Here is a 25,352-nt window from a genome sequence, read left to right on the forward strand (position 1 = left end):
TTTACCCCCATCTCTGACCCGACTAAAACATTTAAACCCTGGGACCTGCAACAGCCAATCCTGTCCCTGTTCTACCCATGTCTCCGTAATAGCCACAACATCAAAGTCCCAGGTACCAACCCACGCTGCAAGTTCACCTACCTTATTTTGTATACTTCTTGCATTGTGTTTTATTCTGCTCGTGAACTCTCTGTATTCCTTCTAATAGTCCTTCTTGCAGTAGAACCAAGGTTTTGAACTATGTAAGTTGTTGACCTCCCCTTGTCCTCATGAGCCATCTCCTCCAAATCCACTCCAGCACAAAGCATTGCTGCTTTCCTGAGCTGATGAATTGAATGTGTTTGTTTTCCAGGGTCAAGAGCCTCTCCCTGACGATGTTGTTCCATTTGATGCTACTTTGGAAATCCCTGTGGAAGAGCAGCGTGCTGAAGCAATGATTCGTATTCAAGATGCACTCTTGGCTGGCAAAGCTGCAGAGGCTCTTGTGCTTCTCCGAGCTGCACGGTAACTGTGTGTTAAGAGCTTTGAAGTATTAACAAAATCCTGAATTTGAGGATGAGACATTTTTTGGCCAAATGGCAGATTATTGACGATTTGACTATGGAATTCCACAGTTTGAAATGTTTTTTCTATCGTTGCCTCTTCCTTTCCACAGACTTCTACTTTACTTGTCACATACATCATGAGCTTGTGTTTTATTCTGCTCATGATTGATCCTGTCCATTGCCTCCCCTTTCTGGCTGCTTTTGACAGTACTAAAACAACAGCAATCATTGGTCAAGTAGGACACGCCAGGTTGCCAAGTACCTACTTGCTTTGTACGAGTGGAATTCTTTTTGCTGGGTGTTAGTGGCAGGTTTCATAATAGAAGTGGAGAATAAGGCAGGCATGTTCCCCAAACCTGGAGCTTAAGATGCGAGGTTATGCACCTACCTCTGTGTTGTTTCTGGCCAGAAAACCTAATGGATATTGGTAAGGTTTAATTTGGAAAATGGCACCCATAGCCTTTAAAAAGCTGTGAGGGTTCCGCTGAAGCCGAGGCAATATATGGCCGCATCATGCAAATGCGTGGGTAGAGCTAGGCTGAGGAACATCGCAGTCCATTAGAATCCTGCCTTCACAGGTTCACGTTTATTTTCAGCAGTGAGTAAACAAGTCAGTGCATGCTTCTGACAGCCATTCTGAGACTGAGCACAAAGGTCAGCTGAATTACAAAAGAACAACAAAAATGGCAGAACTCCATGGCCCCCAAGCCCTCTGCTGACACGACATAAGCATCTGATTGTGTTTGCTGTCAAATGAAGGAGGCAAAACCTGACCTCCTTACTCCCTTTGTTTGGGTTCGTATTCTGTGAACGTAGGTACACACATAGGTCGTTTCAGCCCATCAAGTCTGCCTTACAATTCTGTTCCTATATAATGAGGTAACTACAAGTTCAGTAACCTGGCCAGATCAGAGGACTGTTCAACTCAAGATTCCAAAGATTAGCCCAGCTGCATTCCTCTCGTGGCATTGTTGCAATTTCTCGTGTGATAGATAATGTTCAAAAGTTTATTGGTTCAATGATTTCTGTTTAACTTGTTAATAAGTGAACAAATCCAGTAATTAAATAATTGGAGACTGCAATGCTCATTAAATGATTGCTACTGGTATTAAACTTGCATGGAACGTGGTCAGATATGGACATTACCCGACACTTTGGCTGATCAGTTTTGATTTGAACCTGTTCTTAACATACCTTGTTTAATGTGCTATAATGTGGACATGTGTTGAAATGCTGAGCCCACTTCAATGATTTTATTATACCTGCATTGGTCCATAGACTTGTTGGTAATAGAAGGTAAAAAAAGGGAAATCTAATGTTTCTACCCACTTACATCTAATAATTGCACCCATTTAAAAATGGCCGCGAAGTATTTGTATTTCACTACAGATCATGAAAGTGCTATAATTACATGATTCTTTCCCACAAAATACTTCAGATCTTTTTGCTTCAATTATTAACTTCCGTATTACTTTTGTATTCAGTCACTCTTATCCCTGTGATTCAGGACTCCAAATACATGGGGGTGGTGAGCGAATGTGTCCCCAAAAACCACCAGAATGTCCAGGGAACTGCATGTGGTAGCAGTGGAGGAGATGCCGGGGGGGGGTGGCAGAGTCACCTTTTCCCAAAAGCTGTGCGTTTTGCTGGGGACCAGATCTTTTAGGATGGGCTATGCTTTTTTCAGGGGTCATTCAGGCTGTTTGCTGGTTTGGAGTTGGTGGGGTGGTGGTGGGTGAATGAAGAAGAAAGCTTTTTCTGTGTCAACACAAATATGGAAAGTATTGTTACTATGTGACTGCACCACCAAATAAGTGAGTTCATGAGAATGAAAAAGGTGACTCAAAAGTCAAAAAGCAGCACTTGAGAATATAATGCGTGTTTTGTAATTTTCACCTGTCAAACATTTAGCATCTTCTTGCTTGCTTTTTATTTTTGAGGTATTTGGTTAGGTTTCCATTTGTACCTCACTCTATTTACCTGAACGACCATTCCAGCCAAGAGAGTTGACCCAGAATCTGCTCTCATACTAAGAAAGCAACCGTCTTTTATCTAACACCTTTAACATGTCTAAAATGTAAGGTGTTTCACAGCAGCATAAATCAGAAACGTCCTTACACCAAAGTATCAGGACAGCTGACAAAAGCTGAGCAAAAATATCTTGACTAGGATCTTAGAAGTGGATTTAGGGAGGAAATTCCAGAACTTGGGACTCAGCCAGCTGAAATCATGGCTGTCAGGTTGAAGTGATGGAAATCAGGCGAGTTTTTAAAATTCATTTTCGTGGGACATGGGTGTCACTGGCTGGCCAGTGTTTATTGCCTGTCTCTAGCTGCCCTTGAGAAGGTGATGGTGAACTGGCTTCTTCAATTGCTTCAGTCCATCTGCTGTGGGTAGACCAACAATGCTATTAGGAGGAAGTTGCAGGATTTTGACCCAGCAACACTGAAGGAATAATAATATATTTCCAAGTCAGGATGGTGAGGGGCATGGAGAGAAACTTGCAGGGTTTGGTGTCCCCATGTATCTGCTGCCCTTGACCTTCTAGATGGTAGTGGTCATGGGTTTGGAAGGTGCTGTCTGAGGATCTTTGGTGAATTTCTGTAGTGCATCTTGTAAATGGTACACACTGCTGCTACTGAGCGTCGGTGGGGGAAGGGAGTGGATGTTTGTGGATGTGGGGCCAATTAAATGGGGACTGTTTTGTCCTGGATGGTGTCAAGCTTCTTGAGTGTTGTTGGAGCTGCCCCCATCCAGGCAAGTGGGTGGTATTCCATCACACTCCTGACTTGTGCTTTGTAGATGGTGAACAGATGGGAGTCAGGAGGTGAGTTACTCACCGCAGTATTCCCAGCCTCTGACCTGCTCTTAAAGCCACTGTGTTTCTGTGGCGAGTCAAAGTTGAGTTTCTGGTCAATGATAATTCCCAGGCTGGAATTGGAGGAATGCAAACATCTTGGAGGGTTGTATGTGCTAGAGGAGATTAATGATAGCGAGGCATAAGGGTATGGTGGTATTGAAACATTTTAAAAATTGTAAAATGTAGGCATTGGTCCAAGAACCAGTAAATGTCAATGAGCACGGGGATAACTACTGAAGAACGTGACTCTCTATAATGTTTCTTTTTTATTTTCCTTCTTTTTCTCTCTCTCTGTCATGCTTTCTGGGAGTTGCTGCAATTTTAAGTTGACAGTGGAACTGGATTTAACCTTGCCTCAACTCCTGCATCTAAAACATAGGAGTGGCTTTTATTGCAGTGTCATTTATGTGTTTTCCTAAGTAGAAAGTGCAGCCATAAAGCTGTAGTGGGGATTGTAGTATCAAGGAAATAATTATGTAATCTCGTTCACAGTGTCACTTGAGAATTGACTGCTGTGGAGATTTTTCTGGTGTTTTTCAGTTCACTGCATAAGGTGCCCAAATTAACTTTTTTTTTAATCTAAGATTATGGAAAGTGTCCATGATGTACTATATTTTCTGAACTAAAAAATGCCGTTTGCTTAATGGAGAGTTTGAACGTGTGTGTCTGTTGTTGTTGCGAACATTGTTGCAATAAGGGGAAGTGTGACACATTTTATATATTTCTCATTTTATTAAACAGTTTTTCTATTAGGACATTTCGAGAGGCACTAAAAGCATTATTTATATTGTCTTTCATCTTTTGCTGTATCCTGTACATATCAAATTTTGGCTGTTTAGAATAGAACCAATTGACTCCCATTATAAAATATGTCTGTCCTTTGCAAATTTTCCTTTTGTGAATTCTTCCAAGACTGCCACATCCACAAGTGGTATGACTATACTGTACATTGGATTAAAAATGCTTGAAAGAGATGGCAGAAAGGAGTGGAGTAGTGCAGTGGGTTAGCAGGCTGCTTTTTCACTCACTGGTTTGGCTGTCAATCCAGCTGGATGGCCATAAGTGTCATGGAAGATGAGTTTGTGTAGTCTGAATCCAGTTCCAAACTGCCTCCATTTTTAATTAACTTGGTAATCTAGATGAAACAGAGTGAATGTTGAACTCATAAGGATTCTGTGCGTTGGTTATTAATCTAATGGTTGACCCCACAGGGAAGTATGGCCTGAAGGTGACGTTTTTGGCTCTTCTGACCTGCAACTTGAGGAGGAGTCCGAGTTGCTGAAACAAATACTGTTTGCGAAGTTACCGAGTAAGTATTTTAGCAGCTGTCGCTTTGGTGTTAAGAATTTTGGAAATACTTTTGAAGCCTCATCCAATTTTTTTCTCTGCATCCCACAGGGCAGCCCACTGTGGAGGCTGAAGAAATTGATGACTTCCACGCTGAAGAAATAGAAGAGGAGGAAACTGAATCAGTGAGGATTACAGAAAATGAATTTAATTTTCTGGATTACCTGAAGAGGTAATACATTTCAGAAATACTTGTTTTTTTTTCTTTAAACATTCATAGAATCCCTACAGTATGGAAGCAGGCCATTCAGCTCATCAAGTCCACACCGATCCTCTGAAGAGCATCACACCTAGACCCACTCCCCTATTGTTGTAACCCTGCATTTCCCATGACTAACTCACCTAGCCTGGACACTATAGGTATAATTTAGCATGGCCAATCCACCCTAAACTGTACATCTTTGGACTGTGGAAGGAAACCAGAGCACTCAGAGGAAACCCACACGGACACGGGAATAATGTGCAAAATTCACACAATCGCCTTAGGGTGGAATTGGACCCAGATTCCTGGCGCTGTGAGGCAGCAGTGCTAACCACTGCACCATCCCTTATTCTTGTTCTATTATGGCTCTCCCTCTTTGTTCTCTCTGTCTCTCCCTCTCTCTCTCTCTCCCAGTCCTCTCCCCTCTCTGTCTGTCTGTCTCTCTCTCTCCTCTGTCTCTCTCTCTCTCTGCACCCTACCCTGTCCTTCCTCTCTCTCTCTCTCTCTCTGCACCCCACCCCGTCCTTCCTCTCTCTCTGCCCCCTCTCCAATACTACCCCCACCCTGCCCCTCTCTCTTTCTCACCATTGCATTATCTGTTGCTTTCAGGTTTGCTAATGTTGGTGTTGTGAAACCTTACATTCTCCTTCTGAAGGACTACCGGCAGAACAGTCCTCACACGAATCACTGCATTGTCAAGATGCTTTATCGTCTAGCATATACTTTGAAAATGGATACTCTTCTTTATCAGCTGTCAGTATTCCACCTATTCAATCAAATTCTGGAAGATCCAGCATCTAGCTCGTACCAAGTAGGTTGAATTCTTGTAGTTGTACATTCTCAACAAATTGGCGATTTGCAAAAGGACTTGCAAGCCACTGAAATGTGACCCACATTCTGTGGGTCTGGAGTCCTGTAATAGACCAGACCGAATATGCTAGATTTCCTTCCCTGATGAAGGAGTTTTGAGATTTTAACAACGATCTGGTAAATTCATGGTTGCCATTACCGATTCTAGCCTTTTGTTAACTAATTAAATCAAAAATTGAATGTAAATTTCCCAGCTGCTGTGGTGGGATTTGAACTTGTCTCCAGAATATTAGCTCAGGCCTCTGGATTAATAGTTCAGTGACCTTACCACTATGATACCCACACCATAACTGGGAAGTGAGCAGGACTGACACCTTCCAGGGAGGACAAGGTTGTCTGCTAGTTACTTATGTGGTCTGAGAATCTGTCTGACTTTCTTGGCCATCACAGCTAGACAATATGCATCTGACAGTTAACTTCTGTTTCTTTTTACAATAGGAGCTGGTGAAGTTCTCCAAATACGTCTTGAACCGATTCTTTACTTTAGCTGCTGAGAACAGCAAAATATTTGTGGAGCTGCTGTTCTGGAAGAACATTGCAACCATTCGAGAAATGACTGAAGGTTACAGGAAGGACGAGCAAAGGCAAGTGCAATTGAGCATGAGAATGTGGGAGGTCTGGTTCTTCTGTGTTGTGCTAAAACAATCAATGAATCTGATATTCCAGATGCGAAAGCTAGTCTTGCTGCCATTTTGATAGCTTTGGCAATCTTTACTTTTACACAAACTATCTCATCTGTACAAACCACATAGGACTTTGAAATGATCGATTGTTGCTCGGTTATTTGATTGCCAAAATGGATTTGGCCACTATGGTTTTGTGCTTGCTGACCAAGTTGTGTTTTTTTTCTGTTAAAGAAGTGGATGAGGCTGAGGTTAAAGAATAGTCCATTGGCACAAACACAAAGGTGCTTTGTTTTGCAGTTATGATAGTGAATGACTTTGAATTTTTACAGTGAAGCAAACAAAAAGGCTCCAACCTGGTCGTCAGAGGAAGAGGAGGAACTTGAAACACTGTATCTAAGATTCAAAGAGGAACAAGGAGGTATGTGTTGTGTTTCAGTCATTTTTGAATATATCCCATACCAAGCTCGCAACTCACTTTTCATCTCCCCAGTTGTTCTATTTAAATTCCACTGTAATCGATTTTTACAGCCCAGAAGATGGCGATTTGGACCGTCACATCTGTGTCAGCTCTTTGAAAGATCTATCCGATTAGTCCCCGCTTCCCTGCTCTTTCCCTATGTCCTTGCAATATTCCCATCGGTGGAAGGATTGAGAACCAGAGGGCACAGATTCAGTGTAATTGACAAAAGAAGCAATGGAGACATGAGGAAAATCATGTTCACCACAGCGGTTGGCTAAAATGCACTGCCAAAGAGGTTCGATCAAGATTTTGGAAAGGAAATCGGATCACCTTTTGGCAATGGAAAATTTGCAGGGATATGGGGAATAAGGGTGGGAATGGCACTTGATGCTTTGCTCCTCCAGAAGGTCAGCACAGACACAACAGAATGGTTAGCCTTCTGTGCTGTAACTATTCTGTAATTTGAAGTGGGTTTTATGATCTCGATCTTTGTTGTGTAATGTTTAATTATTCCAGAGGTAATCTTGTATCCTGATGGTTGCATGCACACATTTGGAAAGCAAAACATAGCTATTCTGTTAGAAGAAAGTGAGGACTGCAGATGCTGGAGATCAGAGCTGAAAAATGTGTTGCTGGAAAAGCGCAGCAGGTCAGTCAGCATCAAAGGAGCAGGAGAATCGACATTTTGGGCATAAGCCCTTCTTCAGGATATTCTGTTGCATTGTTATCTTTCTTTTTACAGATAAAGATGTCATCGACAGTATCATGGAATGCATTAAAGATGATACAAGGACCAGGAGGCAGATTGCTGCCAAACTGGTTCAAATGAACCTGGTGGATAGTATAAGAGATTTAAAGCGTGTCAAGTAAGTGTTTGCAGTATTGTTTGCCTATTAAAGGACCACAGGAGAAAGTGAGGACTCCAGGTGCTGGAAATCAGAGTTGAAAAATGTGGTGCTGGAAAAGCACAGCAGGTCAGGCTGCATCTGAGGAGCAGGAAAATCGACATTTCAGGCACAAGCCCTTCATCAAGAATGTGGGGGGTTACAAGGGAGCTGAGAGATAAGTAGGAGGCTGGGGCTGGGGGGAAGGTAGCTGGGAAGACAATAGGTAGATGCAGGTGGGGGATGATACTGATAGGTCAGACGGGAGGGTGGAGTGGATAGGTGGGAAGGAAGATGGACAGGTAGGACAGTTCAAAAGGGTGGTGCCGAGTTGGAGGGTTGGACCTGGGATGAAGTGGGGGAGGGTGGGAAATTGGGAAACTGGTGAAGTCGATGTTGATATCGTGTGGTTGGTGGGTCCCAAGGCGGAAGATGAGGCGTTCTTCCTCCAGTCGTCGGGTGGCTTGGATTTGGCGGTGGAGGCGGCCCAGGACTTGCATGTTGTGGCAGAGTGGGAGGGGGAGGGCCACAGGCAGCAAAATCTTGGTAGTCAAGACTTTGAAAAGTGAAACCAGGCAGTAGAGTTCAGAAAACGATCACTAGCTGAAAACGTTTGGCTCACAAGGATGGTTATTTGTTTAGATTTGCTTCTTAATTTCTTCATCATTCCCTTCAGTATGAAGTTTGATTGTTTCACAGACACAGTTCACTGAGACTTCATGGTCATGAAATAATACATGTCTTTGTATCAATAATTATTCACATACAGGGTTACTTGTCCCCATGTGATGTCGCAGACTAAGGGAAGGTTCACCAAGCTATTGTTGATCATAGCATAAAAGCTCGTTTTAAAATAGGAAAGATGGAAGCAGGAGCACACACGTGCGCCCCACCCCGCCAGCTTAAACTTTTAATCAGCTTCTTCTACCTGTCCCTCTGCGGTATTGTGAGCAAAGCATTCTGAGCCATACTGTGGGAAACATAGCCACCTTGTTTTGAAATTAGCTTGTAACATGTTGATTTTACTGCTTTAAGGAAAGGAACTAAGATTGTGCTTTGGAGAGAGGAACAGGAGATGGAGCTTGAGACATTGTTTGTGAAGTTCAGAGGATCAGATGGTAAGTTGTAACTAACTGGAATTTATTTGCTTCTGTTGTTTTTGAAAAAAAAACTCATCATAAGATAGCCTCTGACACAGAGCAAATTATTAAGATTCTTCTATCACCACAAGCTATAACTTACTAACTCATTGTAAAACAGGGATCACATCTTCAGTCTGCCTGCCTGTTCTGAGTTAGTTCCTTGTTATCTTTACCATTTTAAAGCTCTTCAAAACAACATTCTTATTGTGAATGAAAACTCAATGAATTGTCTATAAACCTAAAACATTGTAATTTGAATGAAAGAGGCAAAATACAATTTGATGAAATTGATCTCTTTTATCTGAAGATATCCTTGGCAATATCATGAAAAACATAACCACCAAGCGATCCAGAGCCAGGATTGTTGATAAACTGATCAGCATGGGTCTCGTTTCTGACAGAAAAGAACTCTACAAGAAGCGAAGGAAATTAACAAAAGGAGCAAATCAGGTATTCTGTTTCTCAACACTCCCAGAGTCACTGTTGATTAAAAGTGTGTTGTGGTATTACAGTGGGAATTGGGCATGCTGGTCACATAAGAAACTTAGTGAAATAAAGTGTGATCTGGTCATATGTTACCTGTAAGTGGAACCAATAATTGCAGCATGTGAACTGAGTGCGGTGGTGCGAGAATGAGGTGGAAAACTGCCAAAAACCTTGCTCTTCTGCTTCTGTGTTTACAAGCCCCACTTACTGAATAGGCTGATAAACACTGCTAAAAAGCATATGTTGTTGGACTGACTCTCTGTGTGAGGGGACTACCTTCACTCTGTCTTTTAGCTGTAATTGAGAGGATAATTTGAGAGGGTTGCTCTTTACATTTTTTGCTCATAACATTTTGTCATAATTTCAATTTGAATTTACTGAATTGATCCTGAGAGCAAAGTTGACCGTTCAACCTGTCAATCCTGCTCTGCCATTCAGTTAGATCTTTGCTCAGTTCTACTTTACTTCCTTGGCTTTGTATCCTTGTTTAATTTAACTAACCAAATCTATTCACCTTAGTTTGGGGAAGTCCAGCTGCCAACAGCCTAAGCAGCTTTCTGTGACAATGTCCTGTAATACCCAGTAATGAACATGCCCTTTGGAGTCTTGCAGGTTTTCAGTGAATGTTACAGAATTCTTTTGGTTCCTATGTTCTGCTAGTGTGGACGAATTGTCAGTGTCCGTACCTAAATTTGAAATGATTTCTGTTCCTTCTGTTGATGAAGGAAACTTGCTGCTCATGCTCTCACCAAAACTTTCAAGTTGAGTTACTCTGTTTTCAGTATGCACTTAAGTGTAAAATTGTTTTAAAAAGACTGACAAAGGGGGCACTGATCTATCTGAGTAAACATGAATTGTCTTAATTTTCTGTTTGCCCAGAAAATAATTTCTTTGAAAGACTCCCTGGTTATAAGAGGTTTAACTGTGATTTGTTATTTCAGGAGGAAGAGGAAGACTTCCTAAATGATGTGGGCTATGATGCAGTTCAGGGGTTATCTGAGGTAGAGGATGAACTGGATGAAGGTGATAGCAGTGATGATGAGAGAGTGGAGCTGATGATTAAATCCAGATCAAGATACACTGCAAAAGGAGATGGACAAAATATGGGTGTGGATGAGGCTGACCCAGCAATCCTGAATCTGTGCTCCAAACTTCAGCAACAAGGTGATTTTTAAAATTGAAACTCTATATTTCATTCGGGTTTTTGCAAAGGTTTAAAAAATTTACTGTCTTCATGTTGGATGGTAATGTGGCTTTATTCCTTCATTTTATCTGCTATATAAATCTCAAGGCAAAGCAAAAGAAAGAAATGAGTTACTGTGCTGTGCAGTGGATTTGCACACTGGCCTTTCAGCTGTAGGATCTGGGTTTGATTTCCAGTATTTGGGCAATCTTAGTCTCAGTGGGGTCTGGGTCAGTGGCACAAAATTGCATTAATTGGGACTGAAACGCAAATAGAATCTATAGCATTGATATCCTATGACTCAGTGCAAAATTCACAAAGAATCGGACCTCGTACAACTGAACACTGGGATGAGGATTTTCCCAGTGCTTGATTGTAGTATATCTATGCAGTCATGGTACTTGCAGTAATAGGGTTTTAGTACTGTGCTGAAAATCCTGAAAATACATTTTGTATTTCTGAGTGATGTATCCTAGGCGATTAGTTTTATTAGATCAGACAGTTGACTAATTGGAAGCTAGATAGTTTTTCTCCTTTAGATATGGTCTTTCCAAAAGATTATGTCTTGAAACCAAAGACCATCGGAGCTCTCTTGATGAATTCAATGCAGTCTCTGTTGCTGCTGAGTTAGCTGATCACTGGAAAGCTGCTCCAATTATCGTTACAATCCTGAGGAAGCAGAGAAAGAAAGAAACTCTTGCATTCCTAAAGAATCTTTCACAATTGCAAGATTAATCACACTATAGCCAACGAAGTACTTTTGAAGCATAGTCACTATTGTAATGTAGGAAACCCTGTCATTACCACTGAAAAATCCAGGCCCTATCTATTTTTGGAGGTGGAGGACAACTTAAATTGCAGTGACGTACTATTACCAGTCCTTATTCTTAACTCGTTCGTCCTCTCAAACTTGTTGCTGCACTTCTTTCTTCCCTTGTCCATTGAAACGGTGTAGAGACTTTTAAAATCTGAAACAAACGTATGCATAGGCTCCAGCAACATAATGGCACTTGAGCTACCTTAGACTACAAAGTTTCATTTCACTTTCTCAATCCAGGTCTGTCGGGCCCTCTTCTGTGGCTGCAGAACTGCCTTAACAGAACAGCAGACAAGCGAGAAGATGCTGGTCAGTACTTTCTTACAATTCCTGATCTAAAGACACTGCTTTATCCTGTTGATTCATGCACACTACACTGCTGATGTCCTGTTGGTCAAGTTAGAACCAATTTTAAGAATACTTGTGATGTATTTGCCATACGTATAGTGAACCAGCTGAGCTTCTGTGTGAATGTGGTGCTGGGTGAAGGGAAATTGTCCCTTTTTAGTTTAGCCTGCAGGTGTCTGACTGAGAGCACTGACTTCCCTTTCACATTTCACTGAAAAGGATCTTGCTTTACCTGCAGAGTCTCCATATTTCAGTATTCTTTAAATCTGGTTTCCATGCAGGAACCTCGATTGCAGTCCCACTTGTCCCCTTATCTGAAGAAAATGAAGATGCTATGGAGCATGAAGTGTTTCAGAAACTTCTGAAGAAAGTTGGAATTCGGCCTCCTGCTGATGAACAGGTAAACTAGGTGACATGTGATTGCTGACTAAGTAATAGTCTAAACAACAATTAGACTGAAAAGGGCTGTAGTCTTTCCTGTGGAAAGAGTTTTATTCCTATTCTTGCTACAGCAATGCAAGAATCTAATAGACAATGCTCAGACTGCCAGCACTGAGATTCAACAGTGTTTAGCACTGCAGCCCCAGTCAACCCACCTGGATTCTGTCAGACTGTGTTGGCCACTGCTAGCTATTCACTCTGGCTTGACATGTGTTTTTATGCATTGAACATTTGGCCATGTATATCCAATTGTTTTAAAATTTCTTTTCCTTCCTTATATTAGTTCACCTATTGAAACTCTCATACTATTGCTCACATGACAGGATTATGAACATATGCTTCCCAAACTATGGCACACTTTAGAACTCGGAGGTTTTAATTTTTAACTGTCTGCTCTGTGGGTATCATTATTGCCTCAGACTCCGAAAGTGGTTGTTTCAAGTCCCACTCGACTTGAATGTAATAAAGTTTATAACACCGAGTGCAGTACTGAGGGAGTACTCCACAATTAAGAGTGCTGTCTTTTAGATGAGCTGTTCAACAAAGGCCCTGTTTGTCCTCTCTAATGAACAGAAACATCTCATTGCTATTGCTTTAAAGAAGCAGACAGGTGCGTTCTCCCCCTGTAGTCTGGGGTCAATATTCATCCCTCATCCAATATCACAAAAACAAGTTATCTGTCTTCCCTCCAGTTACTTCTATATGTAATATTCCTTTGTATTTGCTAGGAATCTTTCTGGCGTATTTCTGCTCACCTGAATGTTCAGCAGTTGCGCAGGATTGCTTCGGTTATCACCCTGCATGATGGTGATGGAGAGGCAGTGGAACGAGATGAAGATGTTAGTGCAGATCAGAGCTCTGAGGTCTGGCAAGCTCAGGTGGTGGCCAAGGAGAGGAATGCCACTCCTGCTAAAGGTAATGAAATAAATTGGAGTGACTTTGCAACTGAAACTCTTCTGGTTATGTGTTTTTGTTCCAGGCATGCTATGGATTTATTTGATCCTTTGAAAATTGGTAACTGTGATGATGCTCCAACCTACTGTGTGGTGAATGTTAGATGCGCATCCACAGGTTTTCAACAACTGGCCCCAATCCATTCCGCAGACTTGGAGAGCTCCTAAATAAGATATTTCCCTCATCCTTCCCTGGTAGGGAATTCAAAGACCCACCAAGTTTGGCTCATGGAATAAGGGCAATGCAAGTTTAAAATGTTTTAAAAGTTTAGGGAGAGACTGATTTTTGAAACATTTTCTCTTTCCCTACCCTCTTGGTCTCCACACTTACTGATATTTTCATTGTTTTATATTTTGCAGTTGGTGCTGATGAATCCGAAGGGAGGACCAACCAAGCTGATGATTCCTCCTCTGGATCAGACAGTGACATCAAAAGGCAAGTGCTGATGCATTCATTGGGCTTGTAAGTTGCAGTACACAGAGCCTGGTGGCACAGTGCTAACAATGTGTCACAGCAAGTCTCTCTGAGGAGGATGTAGACTGCTGAGGAGAAAGGGCAACGTGTGATTGAATAAGTGCTGAAGTTGAAATGTTCTTATTACTTGATGACAAAGCTGAGGGTGGCACAGTGTCTCAGTGGTTAGAACTGCTGCCTCACAGCCCCAGGGACCCAGGTTCGATCCCACCCTCAGGTGACTGTCTGTCAGTGTGGAGTTTGCACATTCTCCGTGTCTGTGTGGGTTTCCTCCGGGTGCTTCAGTTTCCTCCCACAGTCCAAAGATGTGCAGGTTAGGGTGGATTGGCCATGCTAAATTACCCATAGTGTTCAGGGATGTGTGGATTAGGTGCATTAGTCAGGGCTAAGTGTAGAGTAATAGGGTTGGGGAATGAGTCTGGGTGAGTTACTCTTCGAAGTGTCAATGTGGACTTGTTGGGCCAAATAGCCTGTTTCCACACTGTAAGGATTATATGAGCATTACCCACAGAGAAAACATTTGGCTGATGGAAAAAACATTTCTCTGGCTAGATTTAAGAATTTGAATGGAATTGCATTTGTGCAGCTTTTTAAGTTGCTGGTTGGTCTCGTTCCACACCATAAAACTGATTTGACCATCTCACTGAGACAAACCACATAACATGTTTGGTGTGGAGGGTATCATGCTGGCACAGCAAGGAATTGTGGGGTTTTCTTCAGGGATTTAAGGTTCAGAAATATTGAGGTCAGAGTAAAGGCAGCGTTACCTTGTATCTGCTCTGTACCTGTAAGATTGATTTTGAGTGTAAAGAGTGGGAAAGTGGTTACATTTTCCAGTACTGGCATCTGTTAGCAAAATAAAACTATATCTCAATTAGTGAAATGGGGTGGAGTGATTGACGCAGAGCATAAATTAAACCTTTTAGTAAATATCACTGCAGCTAATTTATTCCTACTTCTCCATCTTCATGGAGCAGGCTGATTCACAATCTCTGAACTTTGACACGGACAGCTGAGATTGCATCATTGTCATTGTGCTCGTTGCTGGATGTGGGCCTGTATCCATATCATCCCCTCACTTGGAATGTTCCTTTCCGTCATCCTGTCCTTGCATTACAAGCAACGCAGCTTCAGAAGCACTTTATTGACTGCAATGTGCATTGGCAGGTCCCGAGAGCATAAAAGGTGCTGTGTAAATGCAAGTTTCTTACACTCAATGATAGTATCTTTGAAAGATCACTGCGTACTGCAATGTGGATACGCATTCCACCACGATGCACGCTGAAAGTGCCATGCTGTAAGTGTTGAATTTATGGAAGGGATGTTCCAGTGATCAGTACCTTTGCTCAGTAAATTTGACCATGAATTGTCCTGTGTGGATTAAAAGCAGATTATATTTCATTGTTGCAGTGATGATGAGAAGACCAAACACAAACATCCGCTAAAGCGAAGTCGCCTGCTCGATAGTGATGATGAACTAGATGATGAGGGTAAGATTCTGTTTTTCTTCAAAAATTGTAAGCTGCAGTAATCAGTTTCTAGGCCTTCTGGCAGAGGCCAGTGTGCATTGTAGTCACGTGATTTTGCACCACAGTGGGAGGGCAGGGGTTCCCAATAATAGGCCAAGTTGTGCCTCTTGCCCTGTCAAAGAGCCTGCAGCAGCTAGTATCGATAAGTGGCTGAAGCATATTTTGCACAAGGACAGCATTGATTCTATGGTTTTAATGGTCTTGAATGTGGAATTTCAGTGAAGGAATCTGTTGACACTGAGATGGTGGAAGAGCCCAAGACTGACTCTGAAGTGTCTGACTCCGAGGTCACCCATAGACTGATTAAAAGGCGGCGGAGAGCAATCGAAGATGATGACGAGGATTAATTGTAATGAATTTGGTTTTTGGAAATGGTTTTGAACACTGGATCGAAGATTCATTTTCGTGTTCATCAAATATTACAATTCTTCATGCAAGTTTTGAAAGCAGTTCATTCACTGGGTGAAACAGTAGAATATATACTTTACATACAGTATTTTAAACCACCTGTGCTTGTACTCCCATTTTAAATTATATTTTACAAAGCCAATAAAAAGTGAAGTATTCAGAGAGTGAGAAACAATGATAGGATTGTACAGCTTTCATGATCCATAGGCACCTTGTGGAAATGAAAAGATAGAATCTCTGGAGAAACCTTATCATTATCCTGGCTTCTTGCTTGGGTGTAGGCTGACTCTGTATCCATTTCAATTAATGTGTATGTAACCAACCATATGTAATCCTTTGTGAAATATTTGTCATGAACAGCAATGAAACCTTGGATTAGAGCATAAGGCTTTCCTCATTGCAGCATTTAGCTTTGTGCTTATCATTATTTGGTAGAGCGTTGGTTCCATCTTAGTTTGTTTTAAACCTGACATTTGGAAATTTTCTACTTTGTTTATGGCCTGAAATTAATTACAATTTATGTGGGTTGCTTGAATATTTTAAATTTGACAGATTTACCTTGAATAATGTCTATGCATCACTCTTCTGCACATATTGAATAGCTGAATTAATTAATAATTAGGGCAGACTCATTGGAGATTTGTCCATTTTATATCATGTGCAAGGTGATTTCTGCTATACATTTTAGCTTATCAAAGCCTATTCCTTCATGTCACATGTTTCCATTGAAATCCAAATCTCTGATATCCTCACTCTTATCATTATAGCATCTTGCTGTGCCCATTGCTTCTCCCTCTCCTATACTGCCCACAAAATTACTCCACACCTTTCAAAAGTTTGATCGAAGGAGTTTGTTTTGATATTAAATGGTGTTAGTATTTTGTACACTACTGTGCCAAATACTTCAGTTCTGTTTTTCATTTACCAGAGTGGAATTTCCTGTGCTTCCATATTGAAGCTTGACACTTTCAAAAGAGAGGAAGATTTATCTCAAGGAAGTTTCAGTGCTGGAGAAGTTGGATATTAATTTCCTGTTGGCTGTAATTGGCAGATTATAGTAAAATATTGGAACTGCCCAGTGTACCTCGCTAGAATATTACCTTTAGGTTGGATAAGTCCTGCAATTCAGCCTGTAATGAATTCCCCAGGTGTTCCCTGTGTTTGGGGGAAAATAACTGCCTAGCAATCCTTCGTATAAAAGAGTTACTGGACAAATTAAATGCTGAAATGGGGGAAATCCATGATCTTTTTGTGGATGAATAGATTAGCTAGCTTACTTTACTCGGTTGTCATTAACTTGTGATCTGAAAGTCCTAAGACTGTAGTCTCCTAGTGATTAAAGAGATACTTTGATCAAACCTTGCATGAAGAATAACTTGTAAGGTGGAAGTTGGATTATTCCACGAGCATGACGCTTTGTTTTCACATTGAACTGTGCTATTCAAAGAAACTAGACATCTTTGTATTTGATTTGTGAATACAAGTGATTTTTTACAGCATAATCCAAAAATAAATATAAAATGTGTTGCAACATAATTATATTTTCAACTTAAAATTAAAATTTGTAATAGGTACTATTTCCTATTTATGCAGTAGAGTTTTCATTTTCATCTTTTCTCGTTTGGCGTGAGAGTTGAAAGAAGTGTGGCTCTTTATTAGGGTGAATGGTCTTAAGATTGTATGGTATTAAAAATCTGGTCTAATGTTGGTGAGTTTGCAATTCCAAGGTGTTTCAGTATTTGAACTATGAAACTTCTGAAATTGCTTTAGTTTTAAGCGTCAAACTGGTGCAAGTGAGCAAAATGTGCTCACTTAACTCTACTTCTTTGAGTCACTTGTAGCAATCTTGTATATGCCTAGCTAAATGTCCTAGAGTGAAAGATTGAGCTTAAATTGGTTTCTGCTAATGTAATGATTGATCTGTGAGGTATGTTCCATTTACAAAATAAGGTCTACTAGCATATATGTAGTGGTGTGAAAGTTCAGACTGAAGCTCTTTCACAGTATTATACTTGTGTCTAATTCACTTGCACAATACATTTAACATTGTCAGACAACTCAGTGAGCTCAGATATAACACCACACACAAACTGACACTGAGAGCAATGTCTTAAAGGAGGTGGATGGAGGGATGCAGTGTACATTTTAAGGGTATCACCAATGTTCCTTTCAACTATTCCTCCCAAATCTTAATGCTGAACACATTCTAGAATATAGGCTAAATACCATTACTGACACATTTGCAGATGCATACTAGTTAAATAAATTCCCTGTTATTATATTAGTGTCATACAGAGTTCAGGCCATGGCCTCCTGTGTTAGCCAGCAATGTAATCAACCTCAGTGTGCCTAGGCTAGGAAGTGGAGAGTGTGAGAGAGAATCAGCCAGTTGCTCACAATCCAGTATGTCTTGCTGAGGGAAAGATGGCTGCTGCCAGGGTGCTGGCCTGGCCTGTTAATAAAATCAGAGGAGGTATCTCAGCTGGATACTATGGTTGGACTCTAATCTCCTGAAAAGTATGCAGGTAGTTTGGTTAAGTGAAGGCAATGTTTGATTTGGTTATGATGATTACTACAGCCTAATAGTCCACTGACATGAAGCCCAGTTTGGTGAACAAATGCCACCATTTTCCAATCTGAATTAGTGCAGTAAGGGAATAAAGTGGAGGAGACAAATAAAATTCTAAAATTACAGGCATGTGTAAAATCTGTTTGAGCTGCAATTCAGGAAGGACCTTTGTATGTGTAATGTTTCAGGAACATTACCTGAATTTGATTTTCACTGTTAGAGGAGCGGATAATTTTGGCCAAATCTGTCAAAAATCAGTTCCCAACTATCAGAAACAGAAATAAAAACATTTTGCCTTCTTTCAGTTCCAACATCTCAATGAGAGAAAATCTTATTCAATGTGATCCCATAATCTCATGGCAAAGCAGTGCTGAGCATAAATATTAATTGTAATAAGAAGAGTACAGAATATACAGCATTTTCCATGATCGGGTACATGGGAGAGTATTGTCTTCTTGGCTGACATGATTTAAATTGATCCACATGGAAGAATCTACAGTATGTACGATGATTGGCAAGCATTTGAGGGTTAAAAGCTCTGCTACTTTAGTCCTGCTTACAAGTTGGGAGCACATATTGCACTAGTGCTGCAGAATGTTTCTTCTTTGGTTCCCATACGAATCAATGTACATCAAGCCCAGAACCTACTGGTAAAGTGATGATTAATCAAAAGTTGCTGTTTGTTTTAAAAATAAACTGCTGCTGCTTTGAGGCCTCAGGTCTGAGAGATTCCACAATCCTGAGTAGAGATAGATGTTGAAGCCACCGCTGTTAGGGAACCTGGACCTCGAGTAAGTGACTGTTTTTCTTCTTGCACACCGGAATATTTCCATTTTTCCCTGTTGTTTTTACAAACTTCACAGAGACTGTGGTTTTGTTGAACTTAAGAGAGAGTCTGCAAAGGAGAAAATTGGGCAAAGCTTTAAGCTGCAATAAAGCACTGTGTATGATACCAAATCGGTTTGTCTGTGATCTCTCTCTTGAGAAAGTTTCCTGGGAGTGTTTGATGGGGAATAGTAGAGAGGGAGCTGTACTCTGTGTATCTAACCCCATGCTGCCGCTGTCCTGGAGTATTTGGGGGAGGGGGAGCGGTGTGGAGAGGGTTTTACTTTGTATCTAACCCCCTGTCCCTGGGAGTGTTTGATGTGGGGGACAGTGTGGAGGGAGCTTTACTCTGTATCAAACCCCCTGTCCCTGGGAGTGTGTGATAGGGGGACAGTGTAGAGGGAGCTTTACTCTGTATCTAAACCCCTTGTTTGATTGGGGGGGGGGGGGGGGTGGGAGCAGACAGTATAGAGGAAGATTTACTCTGTATCTGACCCCATGCTGTCCCTGTCCTGGGAGTGTTTGAGGGGGCAGCAGTGTAGAGAGAGCTTTACTGAAAATGTGTTGCTGGAAAAGCGCAGCAGGTCAGGCAGCATCCAAGGAGCAGGAGAATCGATGTTTCGGGCATGAGCCCTTCATGCCCGAAACGTCGATTCTCCTGCTCCTTGGATGCTGCCTGACCTGCTGCGCTTTTCCAGCAACACATTTTCAGCTCTGATCTCCAGCATCTGCAGTCCTCACTTTCTCCTAGAGAGAGCTTTACTCTGTATCTAACCCCTGTGCCTGGGAGTGTTTGATGGGGGGACGGTGTAGAGTGAGCTTTACTGTGTATCTAACCCCATGCTGTCCCTGTCCTGGGAGTGTTTGATGGGGGGACAGTGTAGAGGGAGCTTTACTCTGTATCTAACCCCATGTTGTCCCTGTCCTGGGAGTGTTTGATGGGGGACAGTGTAGAGGAAGCTTTACTCTGTACCTCACCCTGTGCTGTCCTGGGAGTGTTTGATGGGGGAAACGGTGTTGAGGGAGCTTTACTCTGTAGCTAACCCCATGCTTTCCCTGTCCTGGGAGTGTTTGATGGGGGGGAACAGTGTAGAGGGAGCTTAACTCTGTATCTAACCCCCTGTCCCTGGGAGTGGGGACGGTGTAGAGGGAGCTTTGCTCTGTATCTAACCCGGTGCTGTCCTGGGATTGTTTGATGGGGGGGAACAGTGTAGAGGGAGCTTTACTCTGTATCTAAGCCCCTATCCCTGGGAGTGTTTGATTGGGGGGAGCAGTGTAGAGAGAGCTTTACTTTGTATCTAACCCCCTGTCCCTGGGAGTGGGGACGGTGTAGAGGGAGCTTTACTCTATAACTAACCCCCTGTCCCTGGGAGTGGGGGACGGTGTAAAGGAAGCTTTACTTTGTATCTAACCTCCTATCCCTGGGAGTGTTTGATGGGGGGACAGTGTAGAGGGAGCTTTACTCTGTATCTAACCCCCTGTCCCTGGGTGTGTGTGATGGAGGGGGAAACAGTGTAGAGGGAGCTTTACTCTGTATCTAACCCCCTGTCCCTGGGAGTGGGGAACGGTGTAAAGGAAGCTTTACTCTGTATCTAACCCCCTATCCCTGGGAGTGTTTGATGGGGGGACAGTGTAGAGGGAGCTTTACTCTGTATCTAACCCCCTGTCCCTGGGTGTGTGTGATGGGGAAACAGTGTAGAGGGAGCTTTACTCTGTATCTAACCCCCTGTCCCTGGGTGTGTTTGATGGGGAAACAGTGTAGAGGGAGCTTTACTCTGTATCTAACCCCCTGTCCCTGGGAGTGGGGGACGGTGTAAAGGAAGCTTTATTCTGTATCTAACCCCCTGTCCCTGGGAGTATTTGATGAGGAGACAGTTTAGAGGGAGCTTTACTCTATATCTAACCCCGTGCTGTCCCTGTCTTGAATAGATTGCTTCTCCATTCCTCAATAACAAAACATGAAGCTGAAGAACCTGACAATGATAAAAGAACAGCATTGGGTTTGAATTGATCTTCATCTGCATCAAATTGATTTGTTGTACTTACTCATCCTGTATCTCAAGGTTTATCCTCTGTTGGGTTGTGTCCAATATTGAGCGATGCAGTTTGGTAGTGAGCTCCACAAGATGGTCACTGTTTAACAGCAAGTCTCCCTTCACTCCAACAGAGGAGTTCTGGAAGGGTGAAGAAATAAAATACATTTTTTTTTTCATTTAAGTCACTTGATTTGAAAGCAAAATTCCTCTGTCAAAGCTGTACTTTTATAATTTGGAAGGTAGGGTTATTATTAATTTCTAAAAATAATCACTTTCCTGATTTCATACTTTTAAACAACTGACTGAACACATTCTTTAAAATGCTACTGTTGCCTAAGATTTTGTTGCAAACATTCATATGGCTTTGTTTTCCTGTGCTTAACATCCCTTCTTTATGCTGAACTTACTATGTTCAGAAAGTATTCGTGCTTCAAGTCATAGTTATTTTGAACTGTATTGCTCAGCATACAAACTGTTAATAGGATGCTGATAATTGTGGCTGGTAAGTGTTGAACACCACTATGCAATAAAAGATCAAATCTGCATGTTTATTTTAATAGTAATACTGTTGACCTGGGCTCGGTGCATTTTATGACTCAAATGATCTTTTATGTAACTGCTGTGCTCTTCCAGCACCACTAATCCAAAATCTTATGTAACCCTATTTAGTGTCAAGCAGCTGGATGGTCAGTATTTTCTCAGACTGGTATCAATACAGCTGACTAGCAAAGAGTTGCCAGGGACAACTTTGTCATCAAACATCAAATTATTTCCTTGCTGCACTCCATTTGGTACAGGTCCGATTCTAAACCAAGCAGAGAAGGGATGAGACTGTTATCTCGCACAGCCGCGTTTCAAATGGGAGCAGGGCTGAATGACATGATACGCTTATTATTTTTCATACTGTTCACGAACCTTGGCATAATTCATTCATCGGCATTTAAGATACTGCTCACCTCCACTATATGTAGCGCAAATAGTCCGTCTTTACACTCACTCATGGAGATGCTCTTGATCTCATTCATTTTGATCAGGGTTTTAATTTGAGTGGATTTTGCATCAGCTAAGGCAAAGTAGTTGTTTGTCATCATTAAGATCCTTGGAGAATGCTAGAATGGAGATGGCACATGTACACGGTCAACAACAGCGGTATGGATGTATATAAAGAGCTAGAAATTGTTTTGTAACATTACATCCATTTTTTCTGAACTTGTCTGGCCCCGCTAATATCTAACATTGGCCATGTGAAAGGACCAGGAAGCTATTGCTGTGAGAAGGACATCATGGCCACAATCATCATGTTCTCCCTCACAAAGCCATTAGATAGTGCTTGGGCAGGAAGACACAAAAAGAACCAGAGGTAGGGCTCTTGTGATGCAGTGGTAATGTCCTTACCTCTGAACCAGGAGCCTAGGTCAAATCCCACCTCCCCCAGCTGTGTCATAATATCTCTGAACAGGTTGGTTTAAAAAATTGAATGAACAGTGAGCCTTAGTGATGTTACGGGAAGTGAAAAAGTAGTTACTGAGTCTAGTGGCACAAGGTCAATATGCAGCACAGACTCAATCTTATGAACGAACCATCGTGTTTTAACTCCCTCACAAACTATGTTGGCTTCTTAGTTCTCCCTGTTTTATTGATTGCAACAACTCCCTAAATGGCACATTGCCATTTCTCTCCTTACCTTTCCATCCTTTCTGTTAATTTTCATGGCCGTGTCCATCATTAGTAACTTCCCCTCTATGCCATTGGCTAATTTCTGGTATTTGGCCTTTCTCTGAGCATCCAAATATTGTCCTTTGAAGGGCTGAGGCACACTGACAAGGTCACAGAAACAGTGGATTATGGAAACAAGGTCAGGCAAGCACCAGTAAATTAACAAACCTGCAAAACTACAGTTAAGGGGGATATTCCCCAAGCACAATAGTGAGTACACAGAGTTCCTAGAACTTGGGACTGAGTCAGATAATTCTGAGAAAGAAGTTAGCTAAATGAGTATAAGACTGGTGGTTAAAGAGACAGGTACAGGCTTGACAGGCACAATGGTTCTGTGCATGTTCAAGATCTCGAGCTTCAATTTCTCCTGTTGGCCTGAAAAATGATCGTATGACTGACCTTAGATGTATATCTGGCAGGAGAATTTCCAAGAGATTCAGTCTCAAGCCAAAACTTTGGCAGAAATGCTGAAAGCATGCCCGAAATAGCAATTTGAGTGTGGTGGAAAATGGCTGACAGCCCAGGCGTTCGACAAAGGCGGTCTCGGGGCCCTCTGATGATAGATGCCAGTGCTTTATTTGGCTGTCTAAATCCTTGAGCACTGCTGCTACAAGGTCACAATATGAAAGAATGGAACAACAGAAAGAACTGCCCTCTTGTCTTAAAAGTGAAAGTTTGTAACTTTGCCTCAGATCACCACATCTTTTCCAAAGGCTGAGAATAGTATACTGTATAGTAGGTTAGCAAAAGATAACTTTTATCAGCCTGTTCAAGAAGCATTGGCAAAGACCCAAGTCTTTTGGATCTTTTCAGTTGGATCTTTGAAAAGTATTCTAGTACCTGGAGGCATACGAGGCTTTCTTATCCTTGAAGAGTTCACTGGCGTACAACTTCTCTTCTAATTCCATTTTCCTCTGGTTTGAGATTCCCTCCCTGTATTTCTTGCACTGAAATCATGAAGTGGGAGACAATGAGCAACTCTAAAGTTTCAGAGATGCAGCGCCTTTGAATAAATAGTTTCCACTACTAAAAAAAGTTCAACTTTTAAATGGGACAGGCTGTTGTTATATTGATCAAAATGTGACAGCTGTTAGCAATTTACATAAACGTCATTTTCAAAGTTAATGGTGACATTGTTTTAAACTCTTCATTTATGTTGGGCTGGGCAGCAACAATGTGGACCGTAATTTAGTCTTATTACCATATGGACTGTATGATTGTGTTTAACATCATTCCTATAGGACCAACAAAGATTACAAAGTGCACATCAATATTCCTGGCCAGCATGGAGATGGTTAGGTGTCATTCACACTCAGAAAGCTCTCTGCTGTAAGAAGTAACTGGGAGCATACATGCACACAATTAGGAGTAGAAGCAGGCGATTCAGCATATTGACTGGAGAAATTTAACTGAAATTTGCAAGAAATAATCTTGTTTTTATAGGGGGATCCTGTTGTAGTATTATTCAGAAGTTCTGTTTGTTGTAGGTTGTAGAGACTTGGTTTAAATATATTGTTTATTACTTTGCAGTGCTACAGTTTTAAATAGACTCATTTTGCAATTAAGGCAAAGAGGACTTCTAAGGGACAGATAAAGAACTGACTAAAGTTAGTGAGTTTTGAGAAGATTTGTTGCTCAGGTTGAGGTTCAGGATGTAAGTTTGCCCACTGAGCTGGAAGGTTCATTTTCAAGCCAACTTACATCCAACTGACTAAAGTATTGTAAGAATAACTGCTGCTGAGGGGATGGGATTGACTCCTGAGCACAGACTGCAAATCAAACCAGGAGCTTTCTGCTCTGTATTGTTCACCGTATAGTTAACATACCCACTGAGTTCGCAGGAGATGCTCACCCTTCTCTCTTCTCACTTCCATGTTCACAGTTCTCCCTTATTCTCAAACATAGTGTACCAGTTACTAAATTGTCTGTGATGGATCAAGGACAAGTGCCTCTAGTGTTTAATCACTGTTGAATCAGTCATGAGCGTGACCCAGGACCTATTTCCTGATTCTCTTGCTCGCTAAAGAACAACAGAAGAACTGCAATTTTGCACTCTTACAACTTATTACAATACATAAAATCAGGATCTCAAACTAATGTTCCACCAGCTAATTTAAAGTGCAAGGTACACTTAGATTAGATTAGATTCCCTACAGTGTGGGAACAGGCCCTTCAGCCCAATGAAGAGCAACCCACCCAGACCCATTCCCCTGCACCTAACACTACGGGACAATTTAGCATGGCCAATTCACCTAACCTGCACATGTTTGGACCGTAGGAGGAAACCAGAGCACCCAGAGGAAACCCACGCAGACATGCGGGGAGAATGTGCAAACTCCACACAGTCAGTTGCCCAAGGCGGGAATTGAACCCGAGTCCCTGGCACTGTGAGGCAGCAGTACTAACCACTGAGCCACCGTGCCGCCCGTCTAAAGTTAAAAATATTTAAAAATATAGCTTTCAGGTCTGCTCCTCTGAAGAATCTTGGTGCATTTTATGTCATGAAAGGTGCTATATGAATATGGTAAAAGAACTGCCACCCTGCCCACACAGAACATAGGAAAGCAAACTTGGCCAAACTATACCAGAAACACCCAGAATGCCTCAGCAGGGACCAAGCAGGCTGACAA

The 25,352-nt window shown here is 41.8% G+C and overlaps 2 protein-coding genes across 6 annotated transcripts in view; one reads left to right on the top strand and one right to left on the bottom strand.

Moving 5' to 3' along the window:
• LOC122543206 (E3 ubiquitin-protein ligase NRDP1) overlaps positions 1–18,435 on the top strand; it is an 84,464-nt gene extending 66,029 nt beyond the window's left edge. For all 4 annotated transcript variants that reach the window (XM_043681661.1, XM_043681660.1, XM_043681662.1 and 1 more), the window contains 16 exons: positions 353–504; positions 4,617–4,714; positions 4,804–4,924; positions 5,564–5,765; positions 6,263–6,408; positions 6,780–6,868; positions 7,653–7,776; positions 8,830–8,912; positions 9,244–9,386; positions 10,364–10,586; positions 11,663–11,731; positions 12,052–12,170; positions 12,940–13,126; positions 13,525–13,600; positions 15,050–15,129; positions 15,388–18,435. In XM_043681661.1, the coding sequence (XP_043537596.1) occupies positions 353–504; positions 4,617–4,714; positions 4,804–4,924; positions 5,564–5,765; positions 6,263–6,408; positions 6,780–6,868; positions 7,653–7,776; positions 8,830–8,912; positions 9,244–9,386; positions 10,364–10,586; positions 11,663–11,731; positions 12,052–12,170; positions 12,940–13,126; positions 13,525–13,600; positions 15,050–15,129; positions 15,388–15,515 (2,040 nt within the window). In that variant the 3' untranslated portion in view covers positions 15,516–18,435. The remainder of the gene's footprint in view (positions 1–352; positions 505–4,616; positions 4,715–4,803; positions 4,925–5,563; positions 5,766–6,262; positions 6,409–6,779; positions 6,869–7,652; positions 7,777–8,829; positions 8,913–9,243; positions 9,387–10,363; positions 10,587–11,662; positions 11,732–12,051; positions 12,171–12,939; positions 13,127–13,524; positions 13,601–15,049; positions 15,130–15,387) is intronic.
• Positions 18,436–18,444: 9 nt separating this feature from the next.
• The window catches only part of LOC122543207 (unconventional myosin-Ib-like), a 63,611-nt gene continuing 56,703 nt past the window's right edge, over positions 18,445–25,352 (bottom strand). For both annotated transcript variants that reach the window (XM_043681670.1, XM_043681669.1), the window contains 5 exons: positions 23,563–23,669; positions 22,691–22,823; positions 21,963–22,115; positions 21,017–21,144; positions 18,445–19,040 (listed from right to left, as the gene is read on the bottom strand). In XM_043681670.1, the coding sequence (XP_043537605.1) occupies positions 18,917–19,040; positions 21,017–21,144; positions 21,963–22,115; positions 22,691–22,823; positions 23,563–23,669 (645 nt within the window). In that variant the 3' untranslated portion in view covers positions 18,445–18,916. The remainder of the gene's footprint in view (positions 19,041–21,016; positions 21,145–21,962; positions 22,116–22,690; positions 22,824–23,562; positions 23,670–25,352) is intronic.

Source organism: Chiloscyllium plagiosum, chromosome 42 (assembly GCF_004010195.1).
Source record: "Chiloscyllium plagiosum isolate BGI_BamShark_2017 chromosome 42, ASM401019v2, whole genome shotgun sequence".
Classification (NCBI taxonomy): domain Eukaryota; kingdom Metazoa; phylum Chordata; class Chondrichthyes; order Orectolobiformes; family Hemiscylliidae; genus Chiloscyllium; species Chiloscyllium plagiosum.